The sequence below is a fragment of the Catharus ustulatus genome, chromosome 23, assembly GCF_009819885.2.
Source record: "Catharus ustulatus isolate bCatUst1 chromosome 23, bCatUst1.pri.v2, whole genome shotgun sequence".
NCBI classification, from domain to species: domain Eukaryota; kingdom Metazoa; phylum Chordata; class Aves; order Passeriformes; family Turdidae; genus Catharus; species Catharus ustulatus.
The window spans coordinates 1,378,205-1,393,186 of NC_046243.1; the positions used below are offsets into that span (position 1 = coordinate 1,378,205).

General features: G+C 50.3%; 1 protein-coding gene across 1 annotated transcript in view; it reads left to right on the forward strand.

Moving 5' to 3' along the window:
- Window positions 1–572: 572 nt before the first annotated feature.
- CDK12 (cyclin dependent kinase 12) overlaps window positions 573–14,982 on the forward strand; it is a 35,106-nt gene continuing 20,696 nt past the window's right edge. Inside the window, 6 exon segments of the mRNA XM_033079154.1 lie at window positions 573–1,743; window positions 1,746–1,791; window positions 8,681–9,562; window positions 13,363–13,381; window positions 13,383–13,452; window positions 13,455–13,542. Coding sequence (XP_032935045.1) covers window positions 756–1,743; window positions 1,746–1,791; window positions 8,681–9,562; window positions 13,363–13,381; window positions 13,383–13,452; window positions 13,455–13,542 — 2,093 coding nt within the window. The 5' untranslated portion in view covers window positions 573–755.

Sequence of the window (14,982 nt, forward strand, 5' to 3'; positions counted from 1 at the left end):
GGGCGGGTTCGACAGCGATCCGCCGGCGGCTTTAGAGCGCAGCGCGGCGGAGAGGGAGAGCGGCGAGAGGCCGGGCCAGCGGGGCGGTAGCGCCGCCATGGAGCTTTGTTGCGGGCCGGGCGCTAGGGGGCGCTGTCCCCACCCCGCGCCCCAATAAAGTTCGCTGGGAAGCCGCCGCCGGCCGCGCGATTTTGCGACTCTCGCGAGAGGACGAGCGCGCGCCCCCGCCCATCTACGAGAGGACTCGCGGACGAGGAGGACTCGCGCGGAGGGAGGGGTGGCGGCGGTGCTATCGCGAGAATTGCGGGCGGGTCTCGCGAGAGTTGGCAGTGCCCCCGGACGGCGCCGCTCCGGTTCGGGCAGAGCGCTGGGGCCGGGCCGGGGGCGGCGGCGGCTCCGGGGCCTTTCGGCCGGGGATCCGCGCCCAGGCCCCGCCACCGCCGCTGAGGCCGCGGGCAGCGCTCCGGGCCCGGGCCCCGCCTTCCCGGGGCGCCCCCGCGGCCGCGCTGCCCGCCGGGCCTGGGCCCCTCGGATGAGGCGGTGAGGCCGCGGCGCTTCCCCCTCCCCTCCCGGGTCCTTCCCCCCTCCCCTCCCCGTCCCTCCCGCCTCCTCCGGGGCCTCGGGCCCCGCTCCTCATGTAGGAGGGAGGACCGAGGCCGGGGTGGATGGTGCGAGGGGCGGGCGCGGAGGGAGTTTGAAGTTCGGGGCTTTCGCCGAGTCCCCCCCTCGCCGTTCCCGAGCGCAGCGGGGGAGGAATGCCAAATCCGGAGAGACATGGGGGCAAGAAGGACGGCGGCGGGGGGTCCTCGCAGCCGGGCAGCGGGAGCTCCAACAGCAAGGAGAGGCACCGGGCGGGCTCCAGGCACAAGAGGCACAAGTCCAGGCACTCCAAGGAGTCCCCGCTGGCGGCCCAGGAAGCGGCGGCACCTCTGGGAGCGGTGATCAAGCCGCTGGTGGAGTACGATGACATCAGCTCGGACTCGGACACCTTCTCGGACGATGTGGCCCTCAAGCTGGACAGGAGGGACAACGAGGAGAGGAGGGCGGAGAGGAGCGAGAGGGCCCAGAAGCACCGGCACCACCAGCACAAACGGCTCCGCGAGCTGATGAAGAGCAAACAGGCGGAGAAAGACAGGAAGTTGGAAAAGAGCCTGGATGCTTCCAGCAGATCCACCAAGGAGAGGATATCGGGATCCTCCAAGAGGCTCCTGGAGAGCGACGAGCACCCCAAGGCTCTCTCCTCCAAGAGCAGCAACAAGGAGTCGCGCTCGGCCAAGGCGCACAAGGAGAAATCCAGGAAGGAGCGGGAGCTCAAATCCAGCCACAAAGAGCGCAGCAAAAGCCATCGGAAAAGGGATGCTCCCAAAAGTTACAAAACCATCGACAGCCCCAAGAGGAAATCCAGGAGCCCTCACAGGAAATGGTCGGACAGCCCCAAACTGGACGACAGCCCCTCGGGAGCCTCCTACGTGCAGGAGTACGACCTCAGCCCGCCCCGCTCGCACACCTCCAGCACCTACGATCCCTACAGGAAGAGCCCCGGCGGCTCCTCACGCCGCCAGTCCCTCAGCCCTCCCTACAAGGAGCCCGTGGGTTACCAATCCAACGCCCGCTCTCCCAGCCCCTACAGCCGGCGGCAGCGATCCGTGAGCCCCTACAGCCGGAGGCGCTCGTCCAGCTACGAGCGGGGCAGCGGCTCCTACAGCGGGAGGTCCCCGAGCCCCTACGGCCGCCGCCGCTCCAGCAGCCCTTCGCCTCCAAGCGCTCCGTCAGCCGGAGCCCCATCGCCAGGTGTGTGAGAGCTGGGAGCTGGGAAGGGTTTGGGTGAAACTGGGGCTGTGTGTGTGCCCTGGGAGCTGGGAAGGGTTTGGGGTGAAACTGGGGCTGTGTGTGTGCCCTGGGAGCTGGGAAGGGTTTGGGATGGAGCTGGGGTGTGTGGTCTGGGAGCTGGGAAGGGTTTGGGAAGCTGGGAGCGTGTGGATCTGGGAGCTGGGAAGGGTTTGGGATGAGCTGGGAGTGTGTGGGGTGTGTGAGCCCTGGAGCTGGGAAGGGTTTGGGAAAGTGGGAGTGTGTGGAGCAGGTGTGTGTGAGCTGAGAGCTGGGAAGGGTTTGGGAAGCACCTGGGAGTGTGTGGATTGGTGTGTGCTGGGAGCTGGGAAGGTTTGGGGTGAAGCTGGGATTGTGTGAGCCCTGGAGCTGGGAAGGGTTTGGGATGAAGAGGGATGTGTGGAGTGTGTGTGCCCTGGGAGCTGGGAAGGGTTTGGGTGAGCTGGGAGTGTGTGGAGCAGGTGTGTGTGGAGCTGGAGAAAGGTTTGGATGAAGCTGGGAGTGTGTAACAGTGTGTGTGCCCTAGGAGCTGGGAAGGGTTTGGGATGAAGCTGGGAGTGTATGAACCAGGTGTGTGAGCCCTGGGAGCTGGGAAGGTTTGGGATGCTGGGAGTGTGTGGAGTTCCAGGGAAGGTGGGACGATGTTTTTAGGGGAGTTTGGAGTTGCAGGATAAAGGGAGATGGGTTCAGGTTGAAGGAGAGTGGGTTTAGATGGATATTAAGAAAAAAATTCTTCCCTGGGAGGAAGGTTGCCCAGGGAAGTTGTGGATCCCTGGAATTGCCCAAGCTTGGACAGGGCTTGGAGCACCCTGGGGTGGTGGAAGGTGTTTTACTCACGGGATGATTTTAGGGTTTTTTCCAACCCAAACCATCCCCTGTCTGTGATTCCTTCCCTCCCCACCTCTGTGACCTGTGTGGAGCTGCTTTGGATGACAATTCCCTTGGAAATGGGAGCTGGCACTTTGGGAAACGCCTCAGTGCGTGGCTGTGGGCAGGGAGGGAGGCTGGAAAAGCTGCTGGGATTTAGTTCCTCCCACCTCTGGAGTGCCCTGAGCGGGATCTAAGGCGCTTACCTGGCGGGAACTTCAGCCATGGGCAATGTTTTCACCTATTTCTGGAAGCCCTGATCTGTTTACTGCATGTGGGAACTTGATCCCCATTTTCAGGAGGGCTCATTTAAAGTGGATTTTGCTCTTTCTGAACTGACTTGTCTTTTCTTCCTCTTGGATTAGAGACAACCACGTGCAAACTCCATCTCTCAGCATAAACTTTCTTTTCTCAGCTCTAGAGTTTCTTCCCTTTCCTTCTGAAATCTGGGTATGGAGCAACCAGCTGGATTTTGGCTTAACTCTAATTTTCTCTTTTCCCCTTTCAATCAGTAACTTTACAGAAGGAAACAATTCTTTCAAGGTAGCTCTGTGTGGTTTATTTCAGGTGCTCATTAATCACCTGTGATGTGGTTAATGTTGATCTTTTCCCTGTTGCCCTGGCTTTCACTCAGTGAGTTTGCAGTTGTCTCCATGGATGCTGTGGAGCTTTGCTTGGAGCTCCATGGCAATTCAGATGTGAGCTGGAATGTGATGGCCATAGGAATGGTTGCTGTGCTGCATCCTCCAGCTCAGCACTCCCCAAGGCACACAGGGCCTTGTGGAATTTGGTTTTTGTTCCTAAAACTCTGAACTTCAGGAGTGCTGCCTTCCATGGAGAGCTTATCTTTGTCCTTGCTTTGGTGCTTCTGTGTTGGTTTCAGCTGTGATATAAAATCTCTGTATCCCACTGTGATTTTACAGTGACAGTTTCCTGCAGGCTGCTCCTCCTCTGGCCTGTTTTCTCTGTGCACACCTGGGAGGTTCTCAGGGATGGTTTTCACCTCCTTCCCAATCCTTTTTGATGATTCACTAATCCTGTGAGGAGTGCAGTGGTTGGAGGTGGCATTTCCCTGCTGCAGCTCTGCCTCAGTGTCCAGCCTGCTCAAGGAGAATCCACTGGGAGCTGAGAGTTTTCCTCAGGTTACTCCACTTCCCAGGAGAACCTCTCTGTGTGAGTGGCTGGCTGAGAAATCCAGCAGAAATTTCCCTTCAGAGCATTTTGTGCTGCTTCCCTAAACTTTCAGGGCTGCTTTTTAAGGACATCTTTGACTCTTGACTAAATGCTGGACCCCGAAGCAGACAGGTTCCAAAGGTTACTCACTGTTTACACTCAGCTTGTACCAAACTCTCTGAACCTCTGGCTTGATAACTTGCTCCTCTCTCTTTTCCTGGGCAGAGAACTCACTGAGTGTGTGAGGTATTGCAGCCCCTTTGGAAATTACCTGCCTGCAGTGATGGTGGTGAAGGGACAGAGGGAATTGATTGTGGTAAAGGGACAGAGGGAATTGATTGTGGTAAAAGGACAGAGGGAGTTTCACCTGTTTTCTGTGAGTCAGGTGAAGTCTAAGTTGTGATTCATGTGTTTAGTTTTGCTTTGTGGAGCTCCCAGGCTGGGAGGTGAGACTGGAGGAGGGATTCTTGGTCAGGTGTGTCCAGGAGACAGAGAGGGGAGCTCACCTGGGGGAGAGGCTCAGGGCTCACCTGGAGCCTGGGAGAGAGGCTGAGGGCTCCCACCTGGGGGAGAGGCTGAGGGCTCCCACCTGGGGGAGAGGCTGAGGGCTCCCACCTGGGGGAGAGGCCCAGGGCTCACCTGGAGGCTGGGGAAGCTCAGGGCTCACCTGAGGAGGCTCAGAGCTCACCTGAAGGCGTGGAGAAGCTCAGGGCTCATCTGGGGAGGCTCAGGATTCACCTGGAGGCTGGGGAGGCTCAGGGCTCACTTGGGAGAAGTCCAGAGCTCACCTGGAGGCTGGGGAGGCTCAGGGCTCACCTGGGAGAAGCCCAGGGCTCACCTGAGGAGGCTCAGGCTCACCTGGAGAAGCCCAGGGCTCACACCTGGGAGAAACCCAGAGCTCACCTGGAGCCTGGGGAGGCTCAGAGCTCACCTGGGAGAAGCTCAGGCTCACCTGAGGAGGCTCAGAGCTCACCTGGAGGCTGGAGAGGCCTCAGAGCTCACCTGGGAGAAGCCCAGAGCTCACCTGGAGGCTGGGGAGGCTCAGGGCTCATCGGAGGGCTCAGGGCTCACCTGGGAGAGGCTCAGGGCTCACCTGGAGACGGGGAGAAAGTTCAGGGCTCACCTGGAGAAGCCCAGGGCTCACCTGGGAGAGGCTCAGGGCTCACCTGGAGACTGGGAGAAGTTCAGGGCTCACCTGGGAGAAGCTCAGGGCTCACCTGGGAGAGGCTGGAGACACTCAGGGCTCACCTGGGGGAGGCTCAGGGCTCACACCTGGGAGAAGCCCAGAGCTCACTGGAGGCTCAGAGCTCACCTGAGAGAGGCTGGAGAAGCTCAGGGCTCACCTGGAGGCTCAGAGCTCACCTGAGAGAGGCTGGAGAAGCTCAGGGCTCACCTGGAGGCTCAGAGCTCACCTGGGAGAGGCTGGAGAAGCTCAGAGCTCACCTGAGAGAGGCTGGAGAAGCTCAGGGCTCACCTGGGGGAGGCTCAGAGCTCACCTGGGAGAAGCTCAGGGCTCACCTGGAGGCTGGGCAGGCTCAGAGCTCACCTGGGAGAGGCTGGAGAAGCTCAGGGCTCACCTGGGAGAAGCTCAGAGCTCACACCTGGGGGAGAGGCCCAGGGCTCACCTGGGAGAAGCCCAGAGCTCACCTGGAGCCTGGAGAGGCTCAGGGCTCACCTGGGAGAAGCTCAGAGCTCACACCTGGGGGAGAGGCCCAGGGCTCACCTGGGAGAAGCCCAGAACTCACCTGGAGGCTGGGGAGGCTCAGGGCTCACCTGGTGAAGCTCAGGACACACCTGAGGGAGTGACTGTGAGGGTTTGGGCTGAGCCCTCCTGACCCTGCTGTGCTCCCTGTGCAGGGACAGAACATTTTTTGGGGAAAGAAAACCTCTTTAAGTGTCACACTGATGATGGCTGTGCTCCTCAGGATTTTCTGGGACACTGCAATTTCCACAGACTGACAATATCAGGATTTTTTTTTTTTAGTGCATTCTGTGTTTTCTTTCATCTCCACATCCAAAACACATCATTAGGGAGCTGCACCCATTGGTGCTGATTGGAGAAAATGCAGAGTGACTGTGGAAAAACAACTCACTTCCCATCCAGGAGGAAAGCAGGATGATTTGGTCAGCAGGGAAAATAACAGATGTGTTTGAATGGAATTCCAGAGTCCCTCAGCTTGTAGGGTGAGGTGTGAAAGGTTTCTGGGCATTTAAAAAAAAATTCAAGCTTGATTCCTGAGAAATTGGAGGTCAGGCTTCCCAGATTCTATATTGCTGTGTTGTTTAGAGCAGGTAAAATATTTAAATATAAAATAGGAATATCTGCAGGTGGTTCTGGGGCTTTGCAGGTCACTTCTTCTGTGCCATCTCAGTGCCTTTTAATGTGAATTTTTAAGTGAATTTTTAAGTGAAACCATAATTTCTTTATTAATTCACGGCTGTCATGGTTGGTGTTTATTTCTGTTTTGCAGTTTTGGAGGGCTGCAGGGTGGGTTTTAATCCCAGAGTGTTTTTTTATCCAGAAAGAGGAAGGAATGTGAGGCTGAATTGCCCCTTATCCATCCTGGAGAAACTTAAAGCAAATAAATGTGGAATGTTACAGCAAACTTAACAAATTCAAGGTGCAAAAGTGGCTGCACAAAAAATTTTCCCAGAGGATGGAAATGATTTTTTTTTTTTTCAGAAGCAAAACCTACCTGTGCATCTTCTGTATTTATTTATTACCTGTTATTTTTTTGTTTTGTTTTTTTGGGGGTTTTTTTGTTTGTTTGGGTTGGTTTTTTGGTTTTTTTTTGCTGAGATGGCAGTGATAAAAGCCCCCCAGCAGGTGCTGTGCTGCTGTTTTGGGGCTGTTTATTACCTGTTTATTTTTTGGTTTTTGGTTTTTTTTGAGATGAGCAGTGTGTGAACACCAGCCTGGAAAATCAAAAACCAGCAGTGTTTGTGTGATAATTTGGGGATTATTTAGTGAGGAGAAAAGGGTGGACTGGGAGGAAATGGGTGAATTTATTCCTGCTGGAAATAAAACCTGTGAATATTTCTGCTGGAAAATCAGGGAGTCATCCCAGCCCTGGGAATTGCTGATTCTGTGGTTACCCTGCTTATAAATTATTATTAAATTTACCATTAAATAAGGTAAAATTAGAGTTTGGATAAATTTACTTTGGTTTGATTGCTCTGCATCCATCTGCAGCATCCTCAACAATCCATCCTGAATTGCAATAGAGGGAAAATTAACCCCAAGTAACATCCTACAGGATTCTTTAGGAATTTTTTCCAATGTTCTGCAAATATCCTGCTTGCTTCTCTCCCAGCACAGATTTCAGAGCCCATTCTTTGTGCAGGAAAATTTCATTTTCCCTTCTTCCAAATCACACCCTGCAAATTTGATTTCTGATGGCAGTGAAAGAACCAGGGGGTAAAACCAGCTGGATTCCTGTGAGGGCAGTGTTTTTATCCATGGTTTCCTTTCAAGTGAGAGATTCCTGAACTGCCAGCTCATCCTCTTGGCTGAATTCTGCTTGGGTGTGGGAGCTGGGATCTCTTTGCCTGGGGTTTGTCCAGCCTTGATCCTTCTTTTTCCTCTTTTCTTTTCCTCTTTCCTCTTTTTTTTTCCTCTTTCCTCTTTTTTTCCTCTTTCCTCTTTTTTTTTCCTCTTCTCTTTTTTTTCCTCTTTCCTCTTTTTTTTTTCCTATTTCCTCTTTTTTTCTTCTTCCTCCCCTTTTTTCCTCTCTTTCCTCCCCTTTTTTTCCTCTTTCCCCCTCTTTTTTCCTCTTTCCTCCCCTTTTTTCCTCTTTCCTCTTTTTTTTCCTCTCTCCTCTTTTTTCCTCTTTTTTTCTTCCTCTTTCCCCTTTTTCCTCCTCTTTCCCCTTTTTTCCTCTCTTTCCCCTTTTTTCCTCCTCTTCCCCTTTTTTTTCCCCTCTTTCCTTCTTTTTTCCCTCTCTCCCCTTTTTCCCTCTCTCCCCTTTTTCCCTCTCTCCCCTTTTTCCCTCTTCCCCTTTTTCCCTCTCTCCCCTTTTTCCCTCTCTCCCCTTTTTCCCTCTCTCCCCTTTTCCCTCTCTCCCCTTTTTCCTCTCTCCCCTTTTTCCTCTTCTCCCTTTTTCCCTCTCTCCCCTTTTTCCCTCTCTCCCCTTTTTCCCTCTCTCCCCTTTTTCCCTCTCTCCCTTTTCCCTCTCTCCCTTTTTCCCTCTCTCCCCTTTTTCCCTCTCTCCCCTTTTTCCCTCTCTCCCCTTTTTCCCTCTCTCCCCTTTTTCCCTCTCTCCCCTTTTTCCCTCTCTCCCCTTTTTCCCTCTCCCCTTTTTCCCTCTCTCCCCTTTTTCCCTCTCTCCCCTTTTTCCCTCTCTCCCCTTTTTCCTCTCTCCCCTTTTTCCCTCTCTCCTTTTTCCCTTCCTCTCCCTTTTTCCCTCTCTCCCCTTTTTCCCTCTCTCCCCTTTTTCCCTCTCTCCCCTTTTTCCCTCTCTCCCCTTTTTCCCTCTCTCCCCTTTTTCCCTCTCTCCCCTTTTTCCCTCTCTCCCCTTTTTCCCTCTCTCCCCTTTTTCCCTCTCTCCCTTTTTCCCTCTCTCCCCTTTTTCCCTCTCTCCCCTTTTTCCCTCTTTGCTCTTTCCTTTCCTGGCAGGTCTGGCCAGAAAGTTTGCTATAAATGGATGCTACAATGATACAAAACCCCTCCTGATTTTCTCAGAAACTCCTTCCATCCCCTCCAGCCAGGTGCTGAGGACTCTCAGAGCTGCCCACTCCCCTCCCAGCCGTTTTGAGTCTCTCAGAGCACCGGACCAGCTCCGTCTCACCTCTCTCCCACCCCTTCTCTCCGCAGGAAATCCGTCAAGTCCCGCAGCCGCAGTCCTGGCTACTCCAGGCACTCATCTCACAGCAAGAAGCAGAGGTCTGGCTCTCGAAGTCGCCATTCCAGCATCTCCCCCAGCAGGCTGCCCCTGAATTCCAGCCTGGGAGCAGAGCTCAGCAGGAAGAAGAAGGAACGAGCGGCCGCCGCGGCCGCCGCAGCCAAGGTGGACGGCAAGGAGGCCAAAGGCTCCCCTGTTTTCCTGGCTAGGAAGGAGAACAGCTTGGCTGAACTGAAAGAGGCTGGGACAGAGTCTAAAAAGGTCACCAAAAGTGTTAAATGTGAGAAAGCTGCGGATACAGACTCGGTTCATTTGCTGTACACAAACACGGAGCCCAAAGCCGCTGCGGAGACAACGAGAGCCAAGGCGGAGGAGAACTCGGAGAGGAAACATCCAGTTCCAGTCAGGGATTCCAAACCCACATCAACAAAGGACTCCAAACCTGCAGCACTGGCAGAGGAGCTGCTATCTCCAAAGGAGACAGAGCCAGCAGAGAAGGAGATTCCACCCCCCCTCCCAACCATCAAATCCCCTCCTCCCCCTCTGCCCACCAGCACCCCTCCGCCTCCCACGCCGCCGCTGCCGCCGCTGCCTCCGTCCCCTGCCGCCCCTCCTCTGCCTCCTCCAGCCCCAGTGACTCCTGTGCAGGCCCCTCCTTCAGCCCCAACGTCTTTGCCATCTTCTTCCCACCCAAGGACGTCTACTTTATCCTCTCAGGTGAACTCCCAGTCCTCTGTGCAGGTGGCTCCAAAAAGCCAAGTGTCTGTGACGGCTGCTATCCCACACCTGAAAACTTCCACCCTGCCTCCGCTTCCACTCCCCCCTATTTTAGTTGGGGAAGATGACTTGGATAGGTAAGGTCACACCACAGCATCCCCTTTGCATTTAAGAGCAAAAAGGGATTTTTTTTTTTTTTTTTTGGGGTTAATTTTACATTATAATCCTGCAGAGTGGAATTATTCCCAGGGCTGCTCCAGGTTTGTGGAGGGTTTTGTGATTTATTTATCTCTGAGGGAAACAAAAAGTTTGGTTGCTGCTTGGAGAAGGTTTCACATCACTCCTTGCTTGTGTTTATGACAGGGATGGAATGTGAGGCTGGGATTTTGCCTCTGTGTTGGAGCTGTTTGCACACTTTAAAAGTTTTTAATGTTTAATTCTTGTACTCAAGGAACAAGAAAAAATCATAACAATTCCAACACAGAAGACAAATCAGAAAACCAGCATTGCTTTAACTGAGTATTGTCTTAATTCTTGAGTAATTGATGCAATGCTTTATTGCTGGAGTATTGTCTGCTTGAAAAAGTTTAAAATGCACCTGCTTCAAATTTATTTCCTGATCATTTCTGATCAGAATATGCAGGCCTTGGCTCTGTCCTGTGATTGCAGCTCTGGCTGAGCTGGGGGTGGTTGTGATTTCTGGGATGAATTTTTCTGAAAATCCCACTTGGGATTTTCTCTTGGTGGGAAGAAAGGAGCAGAATATCCAGAATGGAGTGGAGAAGGGAAAAAAAAACCTCAAATATTTTTTTTCTCTCCTTTTTCTAGCTGTTAGTATGTTACAGTGATGTTAACTTAAGGTCATCACTGATTTTTTTTTTTTTTTTAATTTTTTCTTTTTTTGCCTAAAAACTCCTGTACCTTCCCAACCATCACTAAAGATGTGCTGGGACTGGGGAGTAAATCACATTTTTAATGACCAGTGTGATATCCCACAGTTCTGACTCAATACCACCCTGTGCTGAAATGTTCCATATCTGAATAATTGAATTTATTCTGATTGATTCTGGTATTGATGACAATCAGGGAAATATTCTCACTGCCTCCAACCTGAAAATGTTTGTGTTTGTTGCCCTCCCTGAGCTGGGTGATGTTCACCAAATCTTCCTGATTTCAATCTCACCCTTCACCAGCTTCATTTTTATGAGCAAAACTCTTTGAGCTGAACTTCTGGAAGGTTCCAGCCCCAAGACCCTGGCAGATACAGGGGTGGAAATTGGGGTTTGCAGTGTCCAGGGACAGGACACACCTTGTGCAGGTGGAGATCCTTCACCTCTCCCATTTCCACCTCCTGCAGTGCTGTTGGACCTGGGGTTCACCAGGAGAGGAGGAACAGTTTATTTAGGAGGAATTTGGTGTGAATTTTGTCCTGGTTTGGTGCAGAGCTTGTGCAGTTCCTGGGGACACAGCACTCACCTGGCTGCTGACACTCCTGCTGGTGGCTTTGGGGGTGGCCCTGCTGCTGGTTTTGGGGTGACACTCATGCTGGTGGCTTTGGGGGTGGCCCTGCTGCTGCTACTGGTTTTTGGGGTGCCCCTGATGCTGGTTTTAGGGTGACACTCCTGGTGGCTTTGGGGGTGGCCCTCCTGCTGCTGTTTTTTTTTTGGGGTGACCCCCCTGCTACTGGTTCTTGGGGTGGCACTCCTGGTGGCTTTGGGGGTGACCCTGCTGCTGCTGGTTTTTTTTGGGGTGGCCCTGCTGCTGCTGGGGGCTTTTTGGGGGTGGCCCTGCTGCTTCTGGATTTTTTGGGGTGGCACTCCTGGTGGTTTTGGGGTGGCCCTCCTGCTGATTTTGGAGTGACACAGCTGCTGGTTTTGTGATGACACTCCTGGTGGCTTTAGGGGTCACCCTGCTGCTACTGGTAGTTTTTTTGGGGGTGGCACTGCTGCTACTGCTGGCTTTGGGGGTGGCCTTCCTGCTGGTTTTTTTTTTTTTTTGGGGTGGCCCTGCTGCTTCTGGCTTTTTTTGGGGTGGCCATGCTGGTGGCTTTGGGGGTGGCCCTGCCTGCTGATTTTGGAGTGGCACTTCTGGATTTTTTTGGTGTGACACTCCTGCTGCTGGTGGCTTTTTGGGGTGGCCCTCCTGGTTTTTGGAGTGACACAGCTGCTGGTTTTGGGGTGACACTCCTGGTGGCTTTGGGGGTCACCCTGCTGCTAGTAGTTTTTTTTGGGAGTAACCCTGCTTCTACTGGTGGCTTTTGGGGTGGCACTCCTGATTCTTTTTGGAGTGGCACAACTGCTGTTTTTGGGATGGCACTCCTGCTGGTTTTTGGTGTGACACTCCTGCTGCTGGTGGCTTTTTGGGATGGCCCTGCTGCTGATTTTGTAGTGGCACAGCTACTGGTTTTGGGATAGCACTCCTGGTGGTTTTTTTGGGGTGGCCCTGCTGCTTCTGGTTTTTGGGGGTGGCACTCCTGCTTCTTTTTGGGATGGCCCTGCTGCTGGTTTTGGAGTGGCACAGCTGCTGTTTTTGGGGTGGCACTCCACTCCTGGTGATTTTTGGTGGGGGGCTGCTGCTGGTGGTGGCTTTTTGAGGTGGTCTTGCTACTGCTGGCTTTGGGGGTGGCCCTCCTGCTGTTTTTTTTTTTTTTTTTAGGTGGCCCCTGCTGCTGCTGCTTTTTTTTTTGGGTGGCCCTGCTGCTGCTGCTTTTTTTTTTTGGGTGGCCCTGCTGCTGTTTTGGGTGACCACTGCTGCTGTTTCAGAGGAGAGCAGCTCCAAGCAGCCTTTGTTGGGCTCTTGCAGTTCACTCTGGATTTTCTCTGCTTGGGCACCTCTCAAGGCTCTGTTTGGCTCCTTCCCCACCTGTGCCCAGCCCAGGTGTCCTGGGGGAGCTGAGCTCAGAGGAGCCCAGTGCTGCTGTGCAAACACAGAACTGAGCAGATAAAGGGCAGGAGAATTGGAATTTTTGGTGAAAAAGGCACTGCAGGTTCTCTCTCCAGACAGAAATTTGGTCTTACAAAAAGTTGTTTTTGAGGGGTCAAAGTTGTTTTTTTTTTCCTGGAAAAAGGTTTTTTTGGGGGTTTTTTTGTGCTTTACTGGTATTCTCAATCTTTTCCAACCTTAACAATTCCTTGTGCTTCTCTCTATTTGATTTTTCTGCTCTTAAGGATTTTGCCATCCATGAGGGGAGAGTTTCACCCCATCCACCTCTCCCATTTCTGTTTTTTTTTTTTTTTGTCTCCCTCCTTCCTTTAGCAGATTTCACAAGATATTATCTTGCAGATGAGGCAGTGTCTCCTAAAATAATTGGGAAAACGACCTACTTCCATCAGTTCATTTATTCTAAAGTGTTAAAAACACCAAACCTGCTCTAAAAACAGAATTAGGAAGGATGTTTGGATCTCTGAATTTTTTTATTTTCCTGCTGCAGCAGAGATTTGCATGGAGAATTCATGCAAAGAGAAAAGAGAAAAGAGAAAGCAGGTTCTGCTCCTGCCAACCCAAACCAAAATCTCCTTGGTGATTGGATGGAAAAAAATCAACTTTTGGTTCCTCGGCAGCATTCAGGAGTTCAAGGCTAAAAGTTTCTTGTGGAGGAAGGTTTAACTTTTATATTTGTGGTGGTCTTTAATTTCCTGATGATAAATGGAACAAATAGAGGAAGTAAAAATCAGAAAGTGGGTGCTGGCTGATCCCCTGAGAGGAAATTCTGAATTATTGGTGCTGATGAGTGCAAAATGAGCAAATCCTGTGTGTTCATTCCTTGTGTTCCACTCTGACACTTTTCTCTCATCACTGGAAATTGAAACTGGTTTATTTTATATTTTTAGCAGTGCTAATTTTAACAATTTAAAACTCACATTATCTCAGAGTTGTCCTGCAGTAACTTTGTTGTTTGAGTCTGACTTTTGTGTTGTATTAACTTTTGGGAGTTTAGTCCAAAGGAGATTCTTCCTCCCAAAACCTGTGAAGAAGGACAGAGAGCAGAGACCACGGCATTTACTGACCGACCTCCCGCTGCCCCCCGAGCTCCCGGGGGGGACCCGTCCCCTCCTGACTCCCCTGAACCAAAGGCAGCCACACCACCTCAGCAACCCTTCAAAAGAGACCAAAGTAAGCCTCATTGCTTTCTTTGTCTTTATTTTCTTTTATTTTTCTTTGTTTTTTTTTTCTCTAATTTTTTCTCTAATTTTTTCTCTAATTTTTTCTCTAATTTTTTCTCTAATTTTTTCTCTAATTTTTTCTCTAATTTTTTCTCTAATTTTTTTCTCTAATTTTTTCTCTAATTTTTTCTCTAATTTTTTCTCTAATTTTTTTCTCTAATTTTTTCTCTAATTTTTTCTCTAATTTTTCTCTAATTTTTTCTCTAATTTTTTCTCTAATTTTTTCTCTAATTTTTCTCTCATCTTTTTCCTCCTCCATCTTTTTTTTCCTCCATCTTTTTTTCCTCCATCTTTTTTTCCTCCATCTTTTTTTTCCTCCATCTTTTTTTTCCTCCATCTTTTTTTTTCCTCCATCTTTTTTTCCTCCATCTTTTTTTTCCTCCATCTTTTTTTTCCTCCATCTTTTTTTTCCTCCATCTTTTTTTTCCTCCCATCTTTTTTTTCCTCCATCTTTTTTTTCCTCCATCTTTTTTTTCCTCCATCTTTTTTTTTCCTCCATCTTTTTTTTCCTCCATCTTTTTTTTCCTCCATCTTTTTTTTCCTCCATCTTTTTTTTCCTCCATCTTTTTTTTTCCTCCATCTTTTTTTTCCTCCATCTTTTTTTTCCTCCATCTTTTTTTTCCTCCATCTTTTTTTTTCCTCCATCTTTTTTTTCCTCCATCTTTTTTTTCCTCCATCTTTTTTTCCTCCATCTTTTTTTCCTCCATCTTTTTTTTTCCTCCATCTTTGTTTTCCTCCATCTTTTTTTTCCTCCATCTTTTTTTTCCTCCATCTTTTTTTTTCCTCCATCTTTTTTTTCCTCCATCTTTTTTTTCCTCCATCTTTTTTTTCCTCCATCTTTTTTTTCCTCCATCTTTTTTTTCCTCCATCTTTTTTTTCCTCCATCTTTTTTTTCCTCCATCTTTTTTTTCCTCCATCTTTTTTTTCCTCCATCTTTTTTTTCCTCCATCTTTTTTTTCCTCCATCTTTTTTTTCCTCCATCTTTTTTTTCCTCCATCTTTTTTTTGTTTATTGTAGTTTTCCTGTAGTTTTCCTGTAGTTTTCCTGTAGTTTTCCTGTAGTTTTCCTGTAGTTTTCCTGTAGTTTTCCTGTAGTTTTCCTGTAGTTTTCCTGTAGTTTCCTGTAGTTTTCCTGTAGTTTTCCTGTAGTTTTCCTGTAGTTTTCCTGTAGTTTCCTGTAGTTTTCCTGTAGTTTTCCTGTAGTTTTCCTGTAGTTTTCCTGTAGTTTTCCTGTAGTTTTCCTGTAGTTTTCCTGTAGTTTTCCTGTAGTTTTCCTGTAGTTTTCCTGTAGTTTTCCTGTAGTTTTCCTGTAGTGTTTTTTGGGTTTTTTTGTTTATTTTTGGGGGGTTTTTTGGGGGGTTTTTTCTCCTGTCTTTTTCTCCTCTCTTTCTTTTT